We start from the raw sequence: 25,990 nt of genomic DNA, 5'->3' as shown, positions 1-25,990 counted from the left end.
CCTCGAAGATTCTGTGTTCCAGAGAGTTCTCTGACATGGGTTTGTTCAAAAGGCCCGGGTCTTGCCTTTGTTCTCAGTGAATTTACCCCAAGGAGCCGATGGGTAAAAGAACCACTTCCCTGAGTAGCCCCGAGGGGTGCATGGGAGCGGTGGGGGCCTGCAAGGCACAGGGGGCCTGCAGGGTGTGCCGTTTCAGAAGACAAAAGCCTCGCAGTGCTGCGCCGCCGGCCTGTCCCCCAGTTCTTGTGTGCATAAAGAAACAAATCTTAAAAAAATAAGACAAAAGCAACCTGTTGATGGAAACTGTCCAGGAGCCCATGGGTTTGGCTGCCCGGAAGCCCCAGGACCAGCTCCTGGGGTGCCCGGGCGTGTCCTGCCGCCTCCCCAGGTTTCCTTTGGGGGGCTGAGGGTGTGGCCTGGCTCTGGTGGGAGCTGGAGGACCTCCTCGGAGTGGGCATGTGCCACCCACCCATGCCTTTGGGCCCCCAACGGCGGCATTTTCTAGCTGCCCAGGGGACCCAGATGGCTAAGCAAAGGGGGCCCGGCTGCTGACCTCCTATCCCCACCCCGCCACCGCCAGCCCCCCCCCCCCCCCCCCCCCCGCCTTTGCTGGGCCCCTAAACTGTGTGAAACAACATAAAATCCCCACCCAAGCCCCGAGAGCCGGCGCCATGGCATTGAGTGCGCTGACAAGGATGCCCAGCCCTGCCCTGCCTGGTTCCGGGACAGTGAGGAAACCCGTGCTGACCAGCGCGCCCGCCCCGCTGCCCCCGCCCCGCGGGCCGCTGACCGCTGACCGCCGTCTCCGGGCGGCCTGTTCAGGTCACTCCCCCAATGGGCTCCCGCAGGCTGCAGGCGTCAGCCCGGGCTCCTGTCACCCAGCGCCGGGCTTCAGCCACGGTGCAGCCGGGCTGGTGCCTCCTCACGGCTGGAGACGCTCCAGGCGCGGGCCCTGCCCGCCCGCCCTCCCTCCCGCGCGGGCTGTGGACGGCGGGTGCTGGGGCGGCGGCCGCAAGCGCCCGGCACGGGTTTTGGTTCGAGGCCACCTGGGCGCCCACGAGGGCGGGCCCGGGAGCGCGGGGCCCGCGCGGGGACGGAGGACGGAGGACGGAGGACGGAGGACGGAGGACGTGTCCACGCGCCCGCGCGCTGCCCTGCGCAGCCCTCAGCGGCCCGGCCTTGGGCTCACCCGCCCCCCGCTCGCCTTTTCTGAACCCACCGTCCGGGGGGGTTTCCCCGCCGCCGCGTCCTGCGTTGCTCCCCGCGGAGGCCGGGTCCTGCCACGCCCCTCCTGGGGAGACCCCCGCACCCTAAGGACGCCGGGCGGGCCCTCTGGGAGTGTAAGGAGGTGACTCCAGGGCTCCCTCGGCCCCAGCCCCGGCCAAGCGCGGCCCCCGCGGCAAGCGACCCCGGTCCCGGGCCAGCACCGACCTGGCCCTGCCCTCGCTCCCCAGGGCCCGCTCGGCCGCGGGGCTCGGCCGCGCCCCTGGACAGACCTGGCTGCCCCGTGATTTTCTCCTCTGAGCACTTGATTAAAAAAAAAAATGAGTTTGGGGAGCCAGAGCTTTGAAGTCCACTTCCTTGCGCACTTGCTAGAAAATCTTCTTTTTCTTTTTTTTACGATTTATTTACTTATGCAGACAAGGGCTGGGGTGCAGGCAGAGGCGCGGGGGTGAGAGGGTGCACCGGACAGAGCGGGGAGCAGAGCGGGGAGGCGGGAGGGTCTGCCGCGGTGTGCTGCGCCCTGGCCGGCCGGGGAGCGAACTCGCTGCAGAGGCCGCGGACAGCCTCACAGGGCGGCGCCCGACCCCCTGCGCCCCCAGGGAGGCCCACGTCGGTGCAATTTTTGAGCTGCTTTTGCGATTTGAGCCGAAGCCTGACCGCCAGCTCCCCCGTCACAGACACAGGATCCCGACCTGGTGGGTTTCTCCGCCCGCCCTGGCCCCGCACGCGCCTTCCTGGGGGATGCGGGCGGCTGCCCTGCCCCGCGAGGAGGGGCCCCCGGGGAGGTAAGAAGGGGTCCCGGAGGCCTGGGGTCCCCAGGCCGGCCTCTCTGGCCCTCCCTGGGGACGCGCCCCCCCTCCTGTGCCGCCCGAGGCGGGAGGGGAGCTCAGGACCGGGTGGGGCGGCCCCTGGCTGACCCCGCGTCCTGTGGGGGATGCGGACCCCAGGATGCGACCTTGTTCCCGAAATGACCCCACAGGTCAGCGCGCTGTCCGCGGCCCCGGGGGCGGGCACCTGACCCGCGGCTGGCCTGCGCATCGCTGCGTCCTGTTGCAGTCGGTGCCTGCGGTGTAGACGCGGGCGCGGGTGCTGGGGGCTGATCTGAGCGCCCCCGCCCCCCACGCTGGGCTCTGGAGAGCGGGATGCGTGCCACCTGCATTTAGGGTGCGCTGCTGGGGCGCGGGGGAGTCGGTGCAGCCGTGCGCCTGGCGTTGGCGCAGCGCGGGCGTGTTTCGCGGGTGTCTGCGCGGGGGCGCTGTGTGCGCGCCCGGGGGGCTGGGGGCGCAGTGCGCGGGCCGAGCCGTGACTGGGGGGCAGTGCGGGGGCGCGGCGCGGGGGGCTCTGGTCTGCGCCCCTGCCCCAGCTCCCGGCTTAGGCAGCGAGGAGTTCAGGCAGCCCCGAGTCGAGCGCCAGTAACCATGGCAACAGATGCTCCTGAACCTCTGCAAGGGAGGGCGGGTGCCGGCCCCCCGTGGGGGAGGGGCGGCCGCGCAACCTAGAGAAACCCACCGACCAGCTGGGCTGCCCTGAGCTGCCCCTGCCAACCGCCGCTGCCACCCGGGCCCTCCAGGCGTCCACCTACTGCCCTCCCCCCTGCTTGGGGACCTCATACCTCACTGGGGTGCTGGGCAGGCCCGGGACTGGGTGGCTCCTGCTGTCCCGCCTCCCAGTGGGCCCAAGCGCATGCTGCCCTGGGGGTGCCGGTGCCAGGCGTGGGCTCTCCGCATCCTGCCGGGGAGGGGGGCAGCCCCTGCACAGACAGGCGCTGGGGTGCTCAGGGACGGCACCGCGCCCAGGGGGTCGCCCCTCTAGAGCATGGGCGGGTGCTCCTCTCGGGCCTCAGAACAAACGAGGGGCCAGAGGGGCCAGAGGGACGCTGTGTTTGTCACCAGGCGATCTCCGAGCAAAGGGGAGGCTGGGCCCCAGTTCACTGGTCTCTGGAAAGGGCAGTGACTTATGTCTGCAAGGGCGCGTCTTCGGGGCAGAGCTGGAGACCCCTGGCTGGACCCCGCGCCCCTCCAGCTAGAGCTAATCCCCAGCCAAGGTGAGCGGGCAGGGCTGGACCAGTGGTCTTCCTCCACCGCCCTCCCGCCCTCCAGCACCTTATCAAAAGCAAACAAACTCCTGTTGCGATCCTGCCTGCGAGGCTTGTTTCACCATGAGCCCCGCAGAACCGGAGCCTGGAGCAGAGCCCAGGAGCGGAGCAGAGGCTGCGCCCGGGAGCGGCGGGCAGGGCAGGCTCTCGCCCCACACCGCCCCACGAGCCCCCCCGCCAGCTCCCCCCAGCCCCGGCCCTTGTTGGATTTGACCTGAGTGTGGCACCTTGGCCAGCAGCGCCAGAATCGCCGCGCTGGGTTTTTCTCCAGACTCCGGCTTTGTTGGGCTGAGTGAAGTGAACTTTGCACGGCAAGTTTCAACATGAGTTCTCAGCAGTGTGCTCGGCCCCTCCGCCGGCGCCAGGGAGGACGTGGGGTCGCGGCCTTACCCTGTGTTTCTGCGGAGAGGCCTGGGGATCACTGGACGCTGGGCTGGGGCATGGGCTGCCCCAGTAGCTCCCTGTGCTGGCGCCAGGTTGGAGGGACGGAAGCGGCCGGAGGGAGGCGGCATCGGTGGACTCACTGCTGGCCAGAGGCCTTCATGCATTTTGTCAGAGGCGCTGGCCCCAGCACCGTTGCTTAGTCAACATTTTTCTTTTCTTTTTTTAAAGTTATGTATGCACACAAGAACTGGGGTGCAGGGCCTCCCCTGGTAGCGCAGGAGGTTGACCGCCGCGCTGTGAAGCTGTCCGCAGCCTCTGCAGCGCAGGTTCGATCCCAGCCGGCTGGCGAGAACCCCACATGGCGCGCAGACCTCTCCTGCCTTGTCCGCTGCTCCCCTCAGCAGTGTGCTTCGGTCCTTCTGCCTGTTCTGCTCTCTGCTCTGGCTCTGGTGAATCCTCTCACCCTCCCGTGCTTCTGACTGTACCCCGGTTCTTCCATAAATAAATAAATAAATAAATAAATCTTAAAAAAAAAAAAGATCTTTTCAAAAAAAAAGAACTGGGTGCAGGCCAGAGGTGTGGGAGTGCGAGGATCACCAGAGACAGAGTGGGGAGCAGAGCAGGCGGATCTGGTGAAATCCACTGCTGAGGGGAGCAGGGGGAGGGAGGAGAGGTCTGCTGTGCCCTGTGGGTCAGTCCCTGGCCGGGGATGGACTCAGGCCTCAGTGCCTGGCAACAGCTTCATAGCGCTGAGACCTAACCCCTGCCCCTCCAGGGAGGCCCTGGTTTTTTTTTTTATTTAATTTTTATTTATTCATACAAGCACTGGGCACAGTCAGAAGCGCGGGAGGGTGAGAGGATTCACCAGAGCCAGAGCGGGGAGCAGAGCAGGCAGAAGGACCGAAGGACACTGCTGAGGGGAGCAGCGGGCGGCAGGAGGGGTCTGCGCGCCATGTGGGACCCTCCTCCCGTGGCTGGGGAGCAGCCGGGGATTGAACCGGCGCTGCAGAGGCTGCGGGCAGCTTCACAACCCAGCGCTCAACCGCTGCGCCACCGGGGAGGCCCAACATTTTTCTTTAAAGCAACACACTCTCTCTTTTATTTTAATTTTAAAAGGAAAATGTTTACGTGAACGACATCAACGGAGAATCAGCGCGGGTCCTGCAGGGGGTCCTGGCAGGGGGTGACCCCAAGAACAAATATGCAGCAGCTTAAGTGGGCAGTGACCCCCCTATGTTGCCTGTTGGGGTGGGGCCTCCCACTCTGCTGTGGGAGACCAGAGAGCTGGCAAATGGCAGCGGGCACAGGGTGGTTTGACTCTTCCTTCGCGTTCTCCGTACTCCAGGCCCTAGGGCTTGAAGCAGTTTGCAAGCATTAACTCACAGGCTCCACGGACCCCCCGAGACAGCAGCTGCGATGTGCCGGTTCTGCGGGCGAGGAGACAAGGCCAGGGAGGCCCCAGCATTGGCCTTGAAGCCAGGGCCTGACCCTTACACCTCACCCCGAGGCTGTACACATGGGAAACAGCCCGTGGACCCCATGGCAGCAGCTGACTCAATGAGTCCATGGCTTTTGGGGTGCTCTTGTGGCACCAGACATCTGGGGTAGAGCACCGGGACCCACCACATCACTTTGCTTTGCTTTCTCTCCTCACTGTTCGCTGGAGCCAGCCGAGTGACTCGGGTGTGCAAAGTACACCGGGCTGGGTCCTGGCCCCAGAGCGAGGGCAGGTGGCTCTGGAGACCCCTGGGGCGTGGCCCCTGATGTGGAGGCGCGCAAGTGTCCCCTCCCCCCAGCCTGGTTTTGAGCCAGAGGCAGATGTGCGGGGGCTCCTGGGGTGTGGCCACTGGCAGGGGATGGGGCAATTCTTCTAGGGAAACCACTGGATGGGGATGGGGGAGTTGAAGGGTGTTTCTGCAGGCAGGACCCCAGGACCTGGTGAGGTGGCTCAGAGGGCAGGTGGGGTTATCCTGGGGGGAGCGGGAGCTCGGCGGCAGGTGGCCCAGGGAAGGGAGGGGGCTTCGGAAGTGAGGGAGAGGCAGGTCCTGACCAGCCACCCCTCCACGGCGTGTCTGGGGAACTGGACGTGACCTGTGGAAGGGCGAGACCAGATCAGCCCTGACTCCACAGCAAAGATAAATCTACGTGGGTGAAAGGCTTGGGTGTAGGCCTGGAGCCGCCAGATGCATGGAGGAAGAGGGGCGATGTGTCCCCCGAAACCAGTGCTGGCACGACTTCAGGGACCCCCAGGGAGGGGGTGGAAGCAGGTGAATGATCAAGAGGGCGTCTTTGCTCGGGACGGGCAGTGTCAGCGCTAAAGGCAGCCGTGGGGGAGGACGTTTGACCCCCGCGGCCCATGCGGAGTCGGCCTCCGGGTGTGGGGGGAGCCACCGGCCGAGCCACTGAGACACAAGCCCGCTTAGAAACGGGCCTTGAGCTGAGAGGGGACCTCCTGGGGGGAGACGCAGGCGGCGCAGGCCGGGAAGACTCCAGATGCCAACGAGAGCCGCAGGAGGCATCATCCCGCATCTGTGGGAAGGGCCAGAAAGACTCCTCAGAAAAAGTGCCCGCGAGGTGGGGGAAGCCCCCACACTGTTGGGGGGAACATGACCTGGTGCCGCCATTTTGGGAACCAGCAGGGACCGTCCCACTGAAACTGGAAGTGCCACGTGACGTGGCAGCCCCGCCCGGCCCCCCGCCCCACCCGTCCGTGGCCCTGCACACAGCCGAGGCCCGAAACACCCCAGGGCCCCCGAGGGCCGGGGCAGGCAGAGGGACTGTCCACCTGGGGACACTCCTCAGCCGTGGGAGGTGAGGGGGCCGTTTGCTGCAAAATGGAAGGAGCTGGAGGGTGGTGCGAGCGTGAGTTGGCAGGACAGAGACCAGTGTGGGGCCCACCTGCCCTCGCGATGGAAACCACAGACACACAGACCAGGAGACACGAGGACGGAAATGAGAGGGGCAGGCTGGAGGGCGTGGGCCCTGGAGCTGGGTGCTTGTAAGAGGGTGACCTGGGGGCCTCCCTGGTGGCGCAGGGGTCAGTGTCGGCACTGGGAAGCTCTCGGTAGCCCCCGGCCAGGGAGTGACCCCCAGGGCGCAGCAGACCTGCTGGCCCCGCAGCCTTGGATTTCAGTGGATCCGCCTGTTCTCTGGCGAATCTTCTTACCGCCCCCCCTCCACCTCTGGCCTGCACCCCAGCTCCTGTAGGCATAAGTAGATAAATCCACTGTGTGGGTCTGTTCCCAGAGCCACACCCGCAGGGTCAGCCCTGGGCCCGGGCTTCTGTGCCCCCAGCTGCTGGCGAGCACAGGCCCGGCCTGGCCCCGGAAGGTGGACCCCAGCAGCTGGGCTCTCCTTCCAGCCCATCCTCAGACGGGAAATGCACGGGGAGGTCAGCCGCCCGCTGGTGGGGACAGACTCGGGAGCCTTCGCTGGGAAAACGTGGACGTGCCGGCCCGCAGGCAGCGGGCGGTCACCGGGCACTGGCCACGGGGCTCCCCTCAGGGGCCAGTGGGCACTCACTCTCCGGAGAGCGCTCCGGGGGTGTTCGTGTGCACATCCCTTCCTTGGGGAGCTGTAACTGCTGTCATTTTTGGCTGAACCCTGTGACTTAGAGCTTGGGGGACCCCATCATCAGCTTGCACGGAGCCTCTCGTCCCTTTTTTAAATTTTTAAAAATTTTTAAAAGATTTATTCATTTACACAACAACCGGGGTCCAGGCCAGAGGCGCAGGAGGGTGAGGGGATTCACCGGAGCCAGAGCGGGGAGCAGAACAGGCAGACTGACAAAATACACTGCTGAGGGGAGCAGCGGGGAGACAGGAGGGGTCTGCCGCACCTTGTGGGATTCTCGCCCGGGATAGAACCCGCGCTGCAGAGGCTGCGGACAGCTTCACAGCGCGGCGCTCAACTGCCTGCACCACCAGGGGAGGCCCTCAGGGGAGGCCCTCATCCCTTTTAATGTGCCGTGGACCCTGGGGCCCTCTCCCGGTGGCACCCAGCCCATGCCGAGCCCTAGCCCAGGTGCCGTGGAGTGGGGACAGTGAGGGCAGGAGTAGCGTGGGGCAGGCCGGCCCGCCCAGGGCGGCAGGCTGCGCAGGGCCCCCAGGGGCCAGCTGGGGCTGGGCCCCTTGCTGCAGGCCTGCGGCCTCCGGTCTGTGCTCAGCCCGCTGGGCTGGTGGGGCGGGCTCTGGGAGGGTGTTGAGGGAGGGAGGAGGGGGTCAGGACCGTGGCCAGCGTGCAGGCTGGTGCGGCCCACACCTGGGCAGGGGCTGCGGCTTGACCTCCAGGCCCAAGCGTGTGGGGCGGTGGGGACACGGGCAGGTGTGTGGGGTCCGCCGCCAACCTGGAGCGAGGCTGGGTCCGGTGGACGGCTGCGGGCCCAGGGCGGAGACTCAGAGGGGCCTGGAACGACAGGGGTCAGAGGTGCGTGGGCGGGGCGGGGGCAGAGGCAGGGGCATGTGTTGGCCGGTCTGCCCGCGCTGCCCACAGCTGGGCTGTGAAGGGCCCGTGGAGCTCCCGACCCTCAGCCGGGCCTGGGCGGCGCAGGGGGCCAAGACTGCGAGGACTCTAGATCCTCCTCCAGGGCCGGGAGGAGGGGGTCGTGCCTTTCCCGGGAGACCTGGCCCCCACACACTCAGGCCCGAGGGAGGGGACCGCCAGGCGCCTCATTCCCTGGCATGCTGTCCGCTGCCGTCTGGGCAGGGCCCGGGGCCCCGCGTGTGGCTGAGCTCCCTGGACTCGGGCCCTGCCCGAAGAAGCCGTGCACGGGCAGCCTTGTGCCCAGCGGGGTCCTCAGCTGCTCTGGGCAGGGGCCCTGCACCCCCAGCATGGCTCGGGGCGGCTCCTCGTGTTTCTGCCTGACATCGGCTTCTGGAAGCTCAAGTCAGACGGGCCTTGAAATCCTCCATCCTCGGGTCTCCTCCCAGGCGGCCTGCGGGGGTGGGGAGCCCCCCTGGCCCCCACCAGCCTGTCTCCGGGTCTGGGTCTTCCCTGGGTCACACGGTGTCTGCCCGCCTGCTCGGGCGTCAGCCCATCCTCTCCCGAGCCCCTAAGCGCCAGGCGCAGGGGCGGGGCCAGGCTGTCGGGCCCACCGTGTGCCCCTGGCCTCAGCCCGGTGCTGACCCGAGCCGCTTCCACCCGAAGTTTTAGAGAATGGAGCGATGGGCCCCGCTGGGACTCTGGGGTGGCAGGTGAGCTGGGGAGTCCCAGGAACCCCACCTTTCTCTCCTTCCAGACTCCTGAGTCCTGTGCCCCATCCCTGGGGGCCCCGAGGCTCGGTGGCAGGAGATGGGCTGATGCCCGGGGAAGAGCTGCTCCCAGCCTGCAGCAGAGAGCCTGGAAGCTTCCGCCTGGGGTCCCCAGGACGGGTGTCTGCTGCGGTGTGGGTGGGAGTGGGGCCCAGGTCTGCAGTTTATCTCCGCAGGAGCAGGGCGTGAGCTTCCCCTCCCCCTGCCCCCCCTCCCCTCCAGGGCCCCTGACCTTGAGCGGCATTATGCGACCTTGGCCAGAAGAATCACAGCCACCAGCAGTCCTGTCACCGTCACCGAGGGGAGCCGGCCGCCGGGCAGGAGGGCCGACCCTGCGTGCAGGAGGTGGGAGCTGGTCACCAGCCCTCAGAGGCAGGTAGCTGCCCTGCCCCCTCGAGAGCCCCTGCCTCCATCTCTCCCCCGCCTCCACCCGGCCCGCCATCCCGTCATCCCTTCCCTGGTCACCTTTGCCCCTGAGGAGGGGTAAGGGCGTGGGTGGAGGGTGGTGGGGGGACTCCAGGAACATGGGGAAGTGGGGGCCTGGAGGTGCTGCACCCCGGGAGGACTGCCCCTTGGGCAGCGGCTCCCGTCCCCCAGCTTCTCCACCGTAAGCGGGGCCCCTCACATCCACTGTGCTCCCCGGGTGCTGCCCAGAGGCGCAAGTGCCCGTGCGGTGCGGGGGGCTCGAGCCCAGATGCTGGGGGGAAGGGGAGGGCGGCCCCTGGGGCTGGTGGGGCACCCAGTTACCCCCGCAGACACGCACCGCTGCAGCCGCTCGTCAGCGTGGGCAGCAGAGTGCTGAGCTGCCCGTCGTTGGCCTCGGGCACGATGCCCAGCAGCTTGCACATGAGCTCATACACGTGGATGCTCTCGAAGGGCTCCACCTGCAGCCCCCTCTTGAAGTTGGGGCCCACGGCCCGGAAGATGGTCTTCATGTCCATCAGGTCGTTGCGGAAGCCGTGCTCCCCCTTGTTGGTCTGCACGTTCAGCCTCTGTGGGGAGGGGCTGGAGGTCAGGCGTGGGGGGAGGGTTCTGAGACTCAGTTTCTCTGAATGCAGAGCCCACAAGATCAGGAGAAGACCTGGTGCCGGGAAAGGCCGTCTGCCTCGCCTCCCGCATGCCCGCGTCCACCGCCCCACGTCATCCTGCACACGTGCACATGCGTGCCCCCACAGGCACACCCGTGCAGGCAGACAGAACAGACACACATGGAAACACATGCAGCTACACAACACACACCCCGGCACAAGTGCCAGCAGACACGCATGCTTGGGCGCGCGCACGTGCAGCCACCGGCTTCCACTCCCCCACCCAGGCGTGGGTGCCGATGGCCCGCACACGGCGGGGGCTGCCTAGAAACGGGGGTGCTTCGTCCGAGAAGGACAGCGTCAGCAGCTGAGCACGCCGCGTGGCCGGCGCCGGCCCCACTCACCCCGTGGATGACATAGCCCGAGTCGGTGTACATGACCAGCGGGGTGATCCTGGGGTTGTTGGCGTAGCGGAGGGCCTGGGGGAAGTCCTCCTTCTTGTAGACGTGGAGGTGGGGGTGGGCGTTCTTGAGGGCGTTGTACACCTTGTCCATCATCCCTGGCTTGGGGACCAGCATCCCGCTGGGACCGTAGTCCAGGAGCTCGAAATCGATGTCCTTGAAGGAGAAGTTGGGGAACCTGTGGAACTCCACCAGCGTGCCGGTCTTGTTGACCGTGGCCATGCCGTGGTCGGACGTGATGATCAGGTTGAGGCGGTCCCCCAGGCCGCTCTTCCAGATGCGGTCCCGCAGGTAGCCCACCGTCCGGTCCACCTGCGCCACCATGTCCTTCCTCTGCTGGGACTCGGGGCCGAACTTGTGGCCCGTGGAGTCGGGCTCCCCAAAGTAGAGCGTGACCAGGTCCAGGTTGTCCTCCGTGAACCACCTCATGACCGTGTCGATGTTGGCCCGCCACTCGGTCTCGTTTTTGTAGTTGTGCAGGGCGCCCTCCTTTCGGCTCTGCGTCACGGTCATGCCCTGGTAGGTCACGTTCCCGCCGGGGTAGAAGAAGGAGCCGGTCCTCAGGCCCTGGCGGGACAGGCGGTGTTAGGGGGACAGGCCACGGACCCCCTGTGCAGCCCCTGGGCGCCCAGGCCCACTTCATGTCCCCTGGCTCGCCCGCTCCCAGCGGTGGGTATGTGGCTCCTTCTCCCAGGAGCGCTCCCTGGACGCTGGCGCTAGAGGCGGCCGAGGACGCGGCGCTGAAGGAGAGGACAGATAAAGATGTCCCCCGACAGGCAGAGTCCTCGTCGTCACTGCGGCCCCAGGTCCCTGCCCTGGGGAGCCTCCTGGCCAGCCGCTCAGCCTCTCCCCCCGTCTCTCGGGGCGTGTCCGTCAGTCCCTCCACCCGCGGCGCCTCCAACCTCCGCCTGGTCATCTGTCCGTCTCTCCAGAGTTGGATCTGTCTGTCCGCCCATCAGCCTGCCGTCCCCGCCGAGCAGGCCTCTTACCAAGACTCAGTGCCTGAGAAGCTGGGGGTGGGGGGTGGGGGGGAGCAGACCCCGCCAGGGCTGGCGCCCTGCCAGAGCTCACTGACGCCCCAAGTTGATCCTGGGCTCACCTGGAGAAGCCCCATTTACTGCTGGCCCAAAGCCACGCCTGCAGCGCCAGGGAGCCCCAGAGGCGGGGTTCCTGGGTAGACCTTGTCCCTGTCATCCGTGGCCCCCAGGGGGCCCCACCTCCCCCAGCAGGCTCCCAGCGGGGTGTGGCCGCACGAGCCCGGGGGCGCTCACCTGCTTCTGCGCGGTGATCCAGATGGGCAGGCTGCCGTTGTCCCACCAGCGGTCGATGCCCAGCGTGGGGTGGTAGGGCAGCTTCATCTTGTTGGTGGTGTTGTAGAACATGTTGTGCACCACGCCGTGGTTCTCGATGTATTTGCCTGTGGGGGCGGGGCGGAGAGGGGCGGGCTCAGGGCCCACATTCCCCGTGCCCGCCCTACGGTGTGGGCGACACCCTGCCCCCGGGCGGCTGGAGCCGGCCACACCAAAGGGTCCTCTGACAAGGGGGACTCGCATTTACTTTTGCACAGGACACACGTACTGAGTCCCGAAGGCGCGTCCCTCAGGCCAAGTGAAAGGTGGCTGCAGAGGGAGAGGCAGCGTGCACCACAGGCCTGGGCGCAGGGGCACCGAGTGTCCCCCCAAGGTCAGGTCCACCTGGGGCCTCAGAGTGGGGTCTTGTTTGGAAATAGGGTCTTTGCGGGTATAATTGATCAGGCTAAGATGAGGTCACGCTGGATTAGGGTGGCCCTAAGCCCCCGGCAGGTGTCCCTACAAGAGAGGAGGGACCCCTCTAGCACCCCGGAAGAGCCGGCCCCCTCCGCTGCCTGGGTCTTAGCGCCCCAGCCTGAACAGCCACGGCCCAGCCAGATGGCCAGGGCGGGAAGTCGAGGCCTGAGCCTCCGCCTCCCCTCCTGCTTTTAGAACGTCACCCTCACCTCCCGATGCCCTCAGGATGCCCGCCAGGCTGTGGTCTCCACGTAAAATGAGACCATGGGTGGGTCGCCTTCCAGGTCGCCGCTCGAGGCCGGTTGCCGGCTGTCTGCTGGGCTGCATGGTGCCTCCCCGGCGGGCAGGGCACCCGGGCACCCTTCCGTGGGCTCCCTGGTCCCCCCGCCGCCCCCCACCCGCTCACCGGTGACCAGGGTGAAGTGGCAGGGGCTGGTTATGGTGATGAAGGCGGGGGTCATGTAGCGTGCTTTCACCCCTTCGCGAGCCATGGAGTCCAGGTGGGGGGTGCTCACGTCCTGGTCATAGTCCCAGCGGAAGCCGTCGAAGGACACGAGGAGCAGCTTCTTCCGGGAGGAGTCCTGCTTGGGGACAGGGCCCCCGGCAGCTGGCGCCAGGAGGGTGGCCAGGGCCAGGGCGAGGACAGCCAGGAGTCTCATGATGGGCCCAGGGTGCTGGCGGGTCCTGCGCAGGAGCAGAGCAAAGTCCCAGGGTCATGGCCGCGCTTGCCCCATGCGGACCGAGAGCAAGACCGTCACATACCTGAGTCTCAGCAAGAGGTTCCCGATCGCCTGGGTCCTGCGCCCGGCCCTGGGCCCCTGGCTTTATTGCCAGCCGGTCCTCCCGGACACTCCTCCCCCTCTGGGCACCTGTGTCCTGGGCGGGGAGGGAGGGGCCCCTCCCTGAGGACCGGGAGTGCAGGAGGGAATCTGGCCGGTCGTCCTCACTGTCCTCTCTGCAATGCTCAGTTCTGTGCCTGCTCATGCTGACCCCAGAGCCCGGGGGTCGCCTCCATAATGAAGGGAGGTCTCTGGGGTACATGCCCCTCAGGTCTGCCTGGGCTAGGGTGTTGGGGGTGGCTTCCAAGGGTCCGGGAGCTGAGGGTCAGCAGCTCAGCCTGAGACTGGCTTTGTCCATTGGGACCCCGAACCAGGGGAGCCCCCCAAGCTCAGAGAAGTGCACGGGTCCGGGACTCAACAAGGTTGTCAGAGGGGCTGCCCAGGCCCCCGCCCCTCTTTCCTGCTTCCTCTCCCCACCCCTTCTTCCTGCCCCCTACTTCCAGCCTCTGGGACCCTCCGCTCTGGCTGGGGACACAGCATGGGGCCAGCACACAGGGTGGTGGAGAGCGAGGGGCCCCAGGGACATTGACGGGTGTGGCATGACAGGGAGGGCATCTGAGGGAGTGTTTCTGGGGTCACAACCAAGGCGGGGGTGCAGAGGCAAGTGGGGTGGCTGGCAGGGGGCGTGGGGGGCCTTACACAAGGGACAGAAACAGATCAATATTCAAGAAAACGCTGCTCCATTTGTGGGTGCGGCTCGGGTGGATGTTGGAGTTGCAGGGAGGTGACCCCCCCAGGGGTCACAGGTGACCAGGGAGGGCTCCGAGAGTGACAGGAGGGGGGGGCCTTAGAGGTTTTGCTTAAGGACTTGCTGTGGTTTGTGGGTGGGGGAGGCAGGAAGGGCGCCCTCCAGGGGGTGGGGCCCAGCAGCTAAGGGCGGGTGATGGCCTCTGGGGGGGGCCTCCGTCTGAAAGTCGCTGTTCCTAAGAAACTTTTTTTTTTAAAGATTTATTTATTTATGCATACAAGAGCTGGGGTGCAGGCTAGAGGTGTGGGGGTGAGAGGATTCACCAGAGACAGAGTGGGGAGCAGAACAGGTGGATCCACTGAAATCCACTGCTGAGGGGAGCAGCAGGAGACGGGAGAGGTCTGCTGCGCTGTGTGGGAGGCTCCCTGGCCGGGGCTGGAACTCGCACTGCAGAGGCTGCGGACAGCTTCATAGGTTGCGTCTTAACCCCTTGTGCCCCCAGGGAGGCCCCTAAGAAACCTTTTGTGCATGAGCTGGCTGTAAGGTGAAAAAGCAGCAGCCATCAGTTTACACAGAAATTTAAATTTATTTTTTAATTTTTAAATTAAAAAAGGGTTTAAAATTGTTTTTTTTTTTTCCTTGGTGGTGCTGTTTTTTATAGGTGAGGGAGCTGACACTTTTAAGAGAGGGGATGTGGCTGCCCCAAGAGGGGGCTGATGGGGCACAGTCTCTGCCCAAGACAGCAGCCCTGCCCGGCGCCTCTCCCCACGGGCGCGGTGAGACGGGAGACGGGCGGTCGGCCGGGCAGGCGTGGCGGGTGTTTTTCAAAGGCTCCCCCTTAGCCCTGCAGGTGAGGGCCGGGCGCCTCGGAGCTGGAGGTCCACCCTCTGCTGGCCTCTCGCAGGAGGACTCGGCCGCTGGGGGGGGGGGCGTGGGCTCAGTGGGGGGCAGCGGCGTGTCCCGTGAGCATGCCCGCGGCAGCTAAGGTAGAGTGAGTGGCAATTTGCCAAATATGACCCGGGTTTCTGAAAGCCCTTTGGTATTTGCTCGGTGAGCACAAAGGAGTCCTCCCGAAAGGCAAAGGCAAAAGGCGAGGAGGGGCATCTGCTCTCCCGCCCCCCCCCCCCCCCCCCCAGCCAGGCCAGCGCATCAGGGCGTGCCTTGTTTATTTTGGAAGAAAAAAACAAACCAAATCCTCAAACCATCCCTGGCCCCTCCACCCTCACGCTCATCCCACCCTCTTGACCTCTGCTAATCTCCGCGTCTTATCAGCGTTGGTGGTGAGCTTATTTTTATTGTGTTTATCAATTCCTCACTGTTCCGGCCGCTTATCTGCATCTGGGAAATCTCCAGGCATTTATCTCCTCTAGTTGACTTCACATTAAATAATCCCCTCATGTTCCTTCCATCTTGCTGACAGGTGGTTTTTGGAGTCGGTAGGCTTGGGGTGCGGGGTCCTCGGGTTTCCTTTGGGGCGAGTCTCCCCAGAGCTCCCCTCTCAGCAGCACCGGCGAGTTCCCCCCCCCCCCGAGGCAGAGACGTCGGTTTTTTTTTTTATATTTTATTTTATATAATTCTTACATCATGTTTCACTTTTGCACACTGTATGCATTTTCATCGTAGTGAGATTCCCCATACAACTGCACCCCCCTTATTTCGACCCTAATCCTTCCTCTCCCTGCCCCCTCCAGCCCCGTAGTGTGTCTCTGGCTTAGAGTTGCCGGTTGATTTTGATTCTTACTTTGTATTAGTCTTTCTCCTGGTCCCTTGTGTAGGTTTTCTAGATTCCTGCCATAGGTGAGACCCTCCGGCCCTTTTTCTTTCTGGCTTATTTCACTGAGCACGAGCCCTGCCAGCTCGTCGGTTATTTTAAAGGGCAGGTTGATTGGGGAAGGGCCGGGGCGTAAAGGACACTCACGCAGTCCCCAGCGGCGGGAAGGGCTGCCCGAGAGCGCAGGGTTTGCTGGGGGGGCCGCGTGGCCGCAGGCGGGGCCCCGAGGAGAGCGGTCGGGGAAGAGAAGCCCCCGCGGGCACCGGGCACGGGCGGGCAGGAGGCCGCTGCCCTGTGGAGGGAGTTGGCGAGAAGGCGCACCTGCGTGGGCACAGGAGGGCAGAGGGCCTGCTGCCCCGCGCTGGGCCGAGACTGCCCTGATGCCGCCTTCCCCTTGGGAGGGTCGCTCCTGGGGGGGGGGGTTTGTTGTTGATTTTGATAATTATGTAGAATATGAAAGGGGCGGAGAGTCGGACGATGTCCCTTCCTTATCTCCACCTTCAGGCCTGGCTCCCGGCACCCCCCCCCCCCCAGCGTCTGGCCAGGTCTGGGTCTGGTGCCTCGGGATTCGGCGCTGGCGCCTGAGGGTCCCGGCACCTGTGGCTGGTGAATGGCTGTGCTAGTCCCTCTACCCCCGCCCGACAGTGGCCCTGGATGCCCCCTTTAAGGGATCTACTCTCTGCCCCCCTCACTACGAGTGACGTGTCATCTCTGCTCGTGGCTGAGTGTCCTCCCGGTGTGGGCTGCCCACCTCCTCCTGACGCTCCGCCCGGGCCGGCTCAGTTGCGGTAAGTGAGCAAGCACCGGGGGTGCCCGCTGCCCTCCAAGCCTCAGGCTTCGTCTTCACAGGCCGCCCAGGAGCGGGGGTGCTGGTCACGAGGCAGCTCTCGTTTTAGCTTTTTGAGGAAGGTCCAGACCAATTTCCCAAAGTGCGGCCCTGGCTCCCACCCGACCCGGAGCCTGGCCCCTGCCCTGGCCCCGCCAGCCAGCGCTCGGAGGCCCTGGGCATTGGGGTGTGTCACTCTGCAGGGGAGGGGGGCGCCTTAGGGTGGTTCTGAGTCGCATTTCCCTTCGTAGCAGTGATGGCGAGTGTGTCTGTTGGCCACGTGTATGTCCTCTTTGGAGAAATATCTAGTCATACCTGCTGATTATTTTTTATTTTTAAAGATTTATTTATTTATTTATGTATACAGGCCAGAAGCGTGGAAGGGTGAGAGGATCCACCAGAGACAGAGCGGGGAGCAGAACAGGCAGACTGACGAAATCCACTGCTGAGGGGAGCAGCGGGCGGCAGGAGAGGTCTGCTGCGCCATGTGGGACCCTCGCTGGCCGGCCGGGATCGAACCCGCGCTGCAGAGGCTGCGGGCAGATTCACAGGTTGCGTCTTAACCCCTTGTGCCACCAGGGAGGCCCTCAGACCTACTGCTTAAAAAAAAATTGTTTTTGCTCACGTTGTTTAAGTTTTCTGTGTGTCTTGGCCAGCAGCCCCTCGTTGGCCGCGTGCTGTGTGACGGCGCCATCCCGCCCAGAGGGCTGCTCAGCCCCCGGTATTCTCTTCCATCTGTAGAAGCTTGTAATTTGATGTCATTCCAATTGTGTCTTTTTCCTTTTATTTCTCTTGTCACTGGGGTGGAGCCCCCAGTGAGGTCTCTGTCACGGGAGTTGTGGAAATACCACCCCTGCTTTCTTTAGGCCGTCTCTGGCTCCAGGCCCTTTATCTAAGCTTTAATCCATTTCAAATTCACTGCTGTGTGTGGAGTTAGCGAAGATCCGGCTTCACTCTCCTGCTCGTGAATGTCCCGTTTCCCCAGCATCCTTTCTTGAAGAGACTTTGTTTCTCCTTCATCATAAATCAGGAGTCCGTGTACGTGTAACTTTACTTCTGGGCATTACGTTCTGTTCCACTGCTCTGTCTGTTTTTATCCCAATACTGTGGGTCTGCTCATCCGAAGCAGCCTGGTCGGCCACCATTTTGTCCCCTGCGATTCTGTGTTCCTAAGCAAGGTCAGAACTGCCCCGTCACTCAGTCAGAGCCAACCTTACAAGGTGCCTTTCAAATCAACCAAGAGCTTAAAGCTGGCTCGCCCTGGGAAGGGCGCACAAGCACCAGGCACGACCGGCAATGCCCGGGGGGCTGTTGACTGATGTATAACTGTTAGGGAGAAAGGATGTCCTGAGCTAATCCCATACAGGCTTTGTGGACCCCACCCCCACTCCAGACTAAAGCCATCAGGACATTGGGAAAGACAAATCCCATCACCACCAAGGGGAGGGTGGCTGGGACCTGAGGGTGGAGTTGGGCAGCCAGGTTGGATATAAAAACCAAACACGTGGGCCTTGCTCCCGCTCTGGCTCGCGATCGCTCGCCTCCCGGCTTCACTGCTCCTGGCTGGCGGCCAACTCGATTCCTGATCGGCGGATCGGGTAGGACGCATTTAAAACTTTGTCTCCCACTTTTCTCCCTGAGCTGTACATTTCCTCCTTTCCCCTTCCCTTGTAAATAAACCTTTTATGAACCTTTCGCGTGTGCCTGCAGTAGAGCATGGATAAGTCCTTTTAAGCGCGCGGGTGAGGACCCACAGTCAGGCACCCCGTTTTGTATCGGGGTTGCTCTACAACATAACAAGGGACCCCAGAAGCTGATCAGTGGGCTGTGCGTTATAAGATGGAAATCTTGGCTGGGGATCTAGCGCTTGATCTGTTACAATACTGAACCATCAAGCAGAGAAGTGCCTGGGGCCAGACTCCCAAGGCCTGCTGCTGTAAAGGACAGAGCACATTTTCTAGTTTCAGCCCTCCCTTTTCCTTGAGTCTTCCTTCCCCTCACAACTGATGCTCCATGATTATTCTAGCAATAAAAAGGCCGGGATCTGGGGGCCTCCCTGATGGCCTAGGGGTTAAGTCTCACCCCTCTCACTGCTGCGGCCTGAGTTCTATCCCACATGTGCAGCAGATGAACAATATCCTGCATGGCGGAGCCTGCTCCATGACACGCAACACAATTGAAAGGTCGCTGCAGGGGCCAGGAATGAGGAAGCCCACACAGAAGAAGACAAGATGACCCTGACCCCAGGACCACTGATACCATCAAACCTAAACTGAAGCCATAAACAGGAGAAAACAACTTGGTTCAGTTCCACCCAAAACAACTTTGTTCCACCTAAACCTGTTTCCCCCCCAAACCCAGTTTTCCTGCCTCACCTCTCCTCACCCTGTAAAAGGGACATCTCTCCCCACAATGGGCACAGCTTCACGGACCCCCACCTTGGGTCCATGACGTCCGCCTGGGGCGCAATAAATTGTCCCTCCCTTTGAGAAATTTAGCCCCGCTCTCCTTTCCCACCGCGCCGGACCTTTCAACAATACCATATTGTAACTGTTGTAGAGCAACCCCGATACAAAACGGGGTGCCTGACTGTGGGTCCTCACCCGCGCGCTTAAAAGGACTTACCAATGCTCTACGGCAGGCACACGCGAAAGGTTAATAAAAGGCTTATTTACAAGGGAAGGGGAAAGGAGGAAATGTACAGCTCAGGGAGAAAAGGGGAAGACAAAGTTTTAAACGCGTCCTCCCCGATCCGCCGATCAGGAATCCCAAAATGGCGCTCTCAGAGTTGGCCGCCAGCCAGGAGCGGTGAAGCCGGGAGGCGAGCGATCGCGAGCCAGAGCGGGAGCAAGGCCCACGTGTTTGGTTTTTATACCCAACCTGGCTGCCCAACTCCACCCTCAGGTCCCAGCCACCCTCCCTTTGGGGGTGACGGGATTTGTCTTTCCCAGTGTCCTGATGGCTTTAGTCTGCAGTGGGGGTGGAGTCCACAAAGCCTGTATGGGATTAGCTCAGGACATCCTTTCCCCCTAACATTTCAATCGCAGTTGCTTTATAATATAGTTTAATATCAGGTAACAAGATGCCTCCATTTTCTTTTTCTTTTTTTTCTCAGTTTTGCTTTAATTTTGGGGGTCTTTTATTGTCCCATATACATTTCAGTATTTTTGTTCTTTGAAAAAATATCATTGGAATTTTAATGGGGATCGTATTAACTCTCTATGTTACTTTTAGCTGGAGAGCAAACTCCCGGCATTGGGGGCTGGACCAAGACTTCCACATGGGGACACAGGAGATGACCCTTCTGGAGCAGGGAGGGTCTGGGACACAGACTGCCGCTGCCTCTCTTATCTTGGGGGGCAGCCTGAGCCCCTGGTTTGCAGCTTGGGTGGATCCTTTATCCCCATGTCACTGGTGGGCCTGAATCATCATATCTGGGACACATGTTGGGGGCAGTGGGGACCCCCACGTGCCAGACCCAGATGGGGTCCCTCATCTGTGGACCCCGCAGACCACAGTCTTTGGCAGGGGGATAGGGAGGGCCTGGGGATGGCACCTCCCCCCACGGGTGGGAGGAGGGGCTACACCAGGTTAGGTCACCCTGCCCACCTGGCCAGGCCTGCCCCCTGATGGTGTTGGGATGGCTGGGGCTGACCCGACCTCCACGGCAGCAGGGTGTGTTAGCGCCACGGTCCACTTTATCAACTGCTGTTGCTTTTGTTACTTCTGGGGGGGGGGGCTTTATCTCAGCTCAGCCTTGCCTCCCAGCTAATGGAGGATTAATATATTAATAGGATTATGTGCTGTCTACCCCCGTTAGCAGTGCAGGGCACCCCCTCCCTTGCAGCACCCCCAGGCCTCCCTCTGGGTTTGCAAGGAGCAGGGGCTCTGCATGGGGGCCCCGGAAGCCATGTGCTCTGGTGGGGATGCCCTGCAGGGTGAGGTCCCCATGGAGACTGCAGCTTGTTTCTGGGGGCCAGTGGGCTTGACTGTAGGAGAGCAAGGGGGTGCTGGAGCCGGAGGGGCTGGAGCCGGGGGCGCAGGTGGAGCTGGGGAGGGGTGTGCGGAGGGGTGGACAGCTGCACCCCGCCAGGAGTCCGACACCCCCTCCTTCTTGGTAGTTCAGTGTAGGGGCTGCTGAGCGTCATGGAATTCGGGGATGCACAGGAGTCAGGCTGCGGGGCTGGGGTAAATGGCCCCAGACCCTCCCCTAAGTGACAGGGACCTCTGCGGAGCCGGTCCTGGGGTCTGGACGTTGGGAGCCTGACCGGCCCTCCCTGCTTTCCTCTGCTCCGCGTCCAGACTCGGGCGGGCACATCAGAAAAGAACGCATTTCTGGAGCAGCTCCAGGCTAACAGCACAGCCGAGCAGCGGGCACGGAGGTCTCCCACAGCCCCTCCCCGCTCCCGGGCGCGGTCCCCAGCGGGCCTCTGTGGCAGGCGAGTCCCCACGCCCCCCTAAGCCCCCCCTGCCCCCCCATCCCCCCTGGAGTTCCCAGCTGACTAGGGCCACTCCCGGAGCAGGCGGCTCCAGCACTTACAACAGGTGGCCCGGGGCATGGTCGTCACCTGCCGTACTACGCAGGCTCCTCGTGTCTGCCAGGACCGTGACACCCAAGCCCCAGGGAGTCCGTGCTGCGGGTGGGGGGCAGGCTGGGGGGGTTGGGGTGTGAGTGATCAGTGGGGGTGGCGCTTCCAGCTTGCAAGGGAGAAGCTCCGGGGCTGGTTGCACAACAATGTGAATGTAAATTTCGTCTCGGGTATTTTCCAGCAAATAAAACTTAAAACCAGAAAGAGCCCTGAGTGGCGGGACTTTCCGAGGTGGCAGGCGCTTGGCCAGGGGTGATTCAGCATCAGGCTCAGAGAACTTAGAGTCTGTCTTGTCGGGCATGAGCCGGTTCCGAAACCCCGGGCGGCCCAGCTGAACAAGGTCCCTGCCCTGGTCCCAGCGCGGCCCGGAGCACAAAGCCCCGCCCCTTGGCTTAAAACAACTTAAAAAGTTTAAAACTGACTTGGAAGATAATTTTGAAAATCACACTCATTTCAGGAAATTTAGAAAACAGCCACGCACGGCGAGGAGCGGCGGCTGCAGTCTTGGCCTCGGCCGGGTGCGCGGGGCCGGCCTCTTTCCGCGCGGAGACCGTGACCACTGTTCGCTCTCACTTCTGGCCCTCTCACCGTCGGGGGGCGTCGTCCGGGCGGTCGGCAGGGGGCTGCAGTGGCCACAGCCTCCTTGCGCTACGGATTCCCCGCCCCAGCTGCCCCCTCGGACCACAGGCTGCGCTGGACCCGCCCTGGGGGGGCACTGTGGGGAGAGCGTGTGCACTGGGCTGGGGAGCTGCGGGGCCAGAGGAGGCGTCTGGACTCTGTGCCCCACGACCTGAATGAGGGTTAGGGTTAGGGTTAGTGGCGCGGGGCCGCCAGGGTGACCCAAAAAGCTGCAGCGGTGATGGCGCCTCTTGCTCCTGCGAGGGGGGGCAATCGGGTGAGGCCGGCCACCCTCCTGCTGGACTCTGGGCTCTGGGGTGGGACAGCCTGCACCCGGCCACCTGCCTGCCCCTGCATTCTCTCTCTCAGCTCTCCCTGTTCTCACTCCCCCTGGACACAAATTCCTTTCTGCTCTTTGCCCCTGGTCCTGCCTTGGGTGTGAGACCGCACAACCGGGCCGCCCGTCCTCGCCCATTTCTGCTCAGCTTCGTTAAGAGCTTTGTGACTGTGAAGGGTGAAGCATGTGCGGTGGGGAGTGGCACCTGAGGGACCATGTCGGGGCCTGAGGGATGAGTGGGGGGGCGGGCAGGGTGCAGAGTGTGAGGCTTGTGGCACTGGGCACAGGCAGGGCAAGGGTTCCACCCAGCCGCGTCCCTGAGCTGAGCTCGAGCAGCCCACGGCTTCCCCGGGACAGACGGTGTCCTGGTCCCCGTCAGTGGTCTGTCTGCAAGATGGCCGGCTGTGAGTTTCAACCAGGATGGCGTTAGGGGGCCGGCCCTCCCCACCCACCTTCCACTGACTCCTGCCCCAGCTGGGGTTAAGGACTGTGCTGGAGACCCAAGGGCTGGGAAGGAGTGACTTCACCTGGGCGATCCCAGCTTTCTGGGGAGCTACTTCTTAATCTTAATCTGCCCTTCTCCCTGACCTCTGTCCTTTCCTGAGGTCTCATCCAACACCCTCCAAGTGATTGCCCCCTTATGCCCTGGCCCTGCCCTTCCTCACACCCTGCCCTTCTTCAACCCCTTGCTCTTTCCCCTACCCTCTCTCCCTGCCCTCCTCTTGACCTCCCACCATTCAAGCTTTGCCCCTTGCTCCTTGCTCTCACTTTCTCCTTCCTCTTGCCCTCAGTTACTACTCCAAGCCACACCCCTCCCTGCTTTTACATAACTCCTTTATTCAAGTAGGAGAGCTGGTGTGGGCTGAGCCCAGACTCAGTGCAGCCCCACCTCTAAGACCTGGGAGGATGCAGGTGGGACCTTGCGGGTGGTACAGGACTGGCATCAGGGTCTGGCCAGACTCCCCTGCTGGTCTGAGCCCAGTGGGGTTGGTGGAAGGAGCTTACCCATGATGCGGTCTTCTGGTGAAAAACTGAAGGCCCTCCCTTAAGATCAGGGACAAAGCGAGGATGTCCACTCTCACCACTTTAATTTAGTGCTAGAGGCTTTAGCTGGAATGAGCAGACAAGAAATAAAAGGAATCCAGATTGGAAAAGAAGTGAAATTGTTATTTGCAGATGCATGGTAGTATATATAGAAAACCCTAAAGACTCCGTCAAAAATGATTGCAAACAATAAATGAGTACAGTAAATTGGTGGGATACAATATTAATACATAAAAATCTGTTAATACATAGAAATCCTGTATAGAAACAATAGTGAGAACAAAAAAGTGAGGAAAAAATACCCTTTACAATCACATACAAAAGAAATATCCAGGATTATATTCAACAAAGGCAGTGAGAGATTTATACAACAAAAACAGTAAGACATTGTTAAAAGGTAAAGAGCAAGTCACAAAGAGATGGAAAGATATCCCATGTTCATGGATCGAGAGAACTACTGTTGTCAAAATAATCATTGTACCAAAAGCAATATGCTGACCTCCTGCATCCTTATCAAAATCCCTAGGACATTTTTCAAGGAAATAGAACAAAAAATACTAAAATATATGTGCTACCCTAAAAGACCCTGAAAAGCAATTAAAAAAATTATTTATGCATACAGGAGCTGGGGTACAGGCCAGAGGGGCAGGTGGTGAGAGGATTCACCAGAGACAGAGCAGTGAGCAGAGCAGGTGACTCTACTGAAATACACTGCTGAGAGGCGCAGCGGGAGAGACAGGAGAGGTCTGCTGAGTCATGTGGGTCAGCTCCCTGGCCGGGATGGAACTAATGCTGTAGTGGCTGGCCATAGTCTCAGTTTCATAGTACTGAGACTTAACCCCTGTGCCACCAGAGAGACCCAGCTAAAGCAAGTTTTGAGAAAAAAGAAACATGGAGGCATCATATTACCCAGTTTTAAACTATATTACAAAGCAACAGTAATTAAAACAATAATGTATCGGAATAAAAATAGACACACAAATCAATGAACAGAATAGAGAGCCCATAAATAAACCCACATGTATTTGAAAGGTCGATGCAGGGGGCAGGAATGAGGAAGCCTGCACAGAAAAAAAATCAGACAATAAACCTTTCCCTGCCCTGCAAACCTTTTCCCACCCTGCAAACCCAGTTTCCCTGCCAAACCTTTCCTCACCCCCACAACAGGACATCTCGCCCCCCCCCAACATGCCTGATTTCTCGGACCCCCATGGGGGGGCTGTTGGTGAACCTCGCCTGGGGGCACGATAAAGTTCCTGCTTGTCAGAAACTTGGCCTGGCTCTCCTTCCCTTTACTGCACCAATCCTTTCAGTATTGAGGCATAATTTATGACAAAGGAACTATGACAATACTATGGAGAAAGTAAAGCCTCTTCGACAAGTGGTGGTGGGAAAAACTGGAGGCCAGATATGAGAGAATAAAACTGAATCACTCCCTAACCCTACACACAAAATTAAATTCAAAATGGATTAAAGACTTGGATATAAGACCTGAGGCCATAAAATACATAGAAGAAAATGTTATCAGTGATTTCTTAGGGGACTCCACCCCTTTGGCAAAGGAAAATGAAAGCAAAAAATAAACAAATTGGACTATGTCAAATTAAAATACTTTTGCAAATCAAAAGCCCAGTATCAGGAAATTAAAAAGATAGCTTACCTAGTGGGAGGGTATATTTGCATATCACAATCTGATTAGGGGGTTAATATCCAAGGTAATTCAATTTAATAGCCAGGATAAACAACATTCTGATGAAAAAATGGGCAGAGGATCTGAATAAACACTTCTTCAGAGAAGACATACAGGCGGCCAACAGGTGCATGAGAAGATGGTCATTCTTGTTGCTAGGGAAACACAAATAGAAAAATGCTGTCAATGAGGCATCACCTCCCAGCTGTGGGACCGGCCGCACCAAAAAGACTCATCACAGAAAGTGCTGGCGAGGAGGTGGGGAGGAGCCCCGGACGCTGCCAGGGGCAATGGGAGCTGGTGCCGCCCTTTTGGGTATCGGTCTGGATCATCCTACTGAAACTAGGAGTGCCTCGTGACGCGCAGCCCCGGCCCCGGGGTTGCTGAGGAGCAGGATCCCTGGGCCCCACTGTGACGCACTGTACATCCACGAGACTCCCCACCCACAGCTGAGGCTGGAGAGGCCTCAGGGCCCACGGAGGAGGGCCGGGGCAGGCAGAGGGACTGTCCACCTGGGGTAAGCAAATGCTCAGCCTTGGGAGGTGAGGGGGCTGTTTGCTGCAAAATGGAAGGAGCTGGAGGGTGGTGCGAGCGCGTGAGTGGGCAGGACAGAGACCGGTGTCGGGCCCACTTGCCTGCGCGGAAACTGAGAAGACACACGGACAGAGAAGAAGAGATGGACCAGTGGACACGAGGACCGAAATGAGGTCCCCAGAGCAGGAGTTGGGGGACAGGGATGGGGGGGCTAGGTTTTATTTATTTATTTTTTTAAGATGTATTTATTTATGCATACAAGAACTGGGGTACAGGCCAGAGGTGTAGGGGGTGAGAGGATTCACCCGAGACAGAGTGGGGAGCAGAACAGGCAGATCCACTGAAACACACTGCTGAGGGGAGCAGCGGGGAGACAGGAGAGGTCTGCTGCGCCGTGTGGGTCACTCCCCGGCCAGGGATCGAACTCATGCTGCGGTGGCTGTGGACAGCTTCATAGGTTGCGTCTTAACCCCTTGCACCACCAGGGAGGCCTTAGGCTGTTTTATTTAAAACAAAGTGGAAAAGTAGGTAAGTAGGGCCTTCCTGTCTGAGGAGGGTGCTGGCTCTGGGTGCCCCTGAGCAGCACGTGTCTCCCCAGCAGCAAGGCCTGTGCGGTGCCTCCCCCCTCCCAGGCGTCAGGACCACCTTCCCAGAGCCCTTGGGCCCCTCATCCATGCAGGGTGGCGGGAGGGTGGCACCCCTGCCTATTTGTGAGCAGGAAACAGAGGGGTTGGGGTTCTCCTTCCTTCCCACCTGGACCCCCTGGAGACCCCAAGGGCACTCAGTTCCTGACTGTCCTGGGGGGACCCAGGGTCCCCCTTTTGCGGCCCAGGCTGGCCAGGTCTGT

General features: G+C 61.6%; 1 protein-coding gene across 1 annotated transcript; it reads right to left on the bottom strand.

The window, feature by feature from the left end:
* Positions 1-9,195: 9,195 nt before the first annotated feature.
* On the bottom strand, positions 9,196-12,866 carry ENPP7 (ectonucleotide pyrophosphatase/phosphodiesterase 7; the record flags this gene model as incomplete). Its single annotated transcript, XM_084238099.1, has 5 exons — positions 9,196-9,284; positions 9,716-9,944; positions 10,385-11,008; positions 11,713-11,858; positions 12,614-12,866. The coding sequence occupies 5 exons, from the start codon at positions 12,864-12,866 to the stop codon at positions 9,196-9,198; spliced, it is 1,341 nt and encodes a 446-aa protein (XP_084094225.1).
* Between the last annotated feature and the right edge of the window lie 13,124 nt (positions 12,867-25,990).

Source organism: Talpa europaea (genome assembly GCF_964194135.1).
Source record: "Talpa europaea genome assembly, chromosome: 7".
Taxonomy (NCBI): Eukaryota; Metazoa; Chordata; class Mammalia; order Eulipotyphla; family Talpidae; genus Talpa; species Talpa europaea.
Note: the sequence above shows the minus strand (reverse complement) of the source record. Positions and strands in the feature narration are given on the sequence as shown.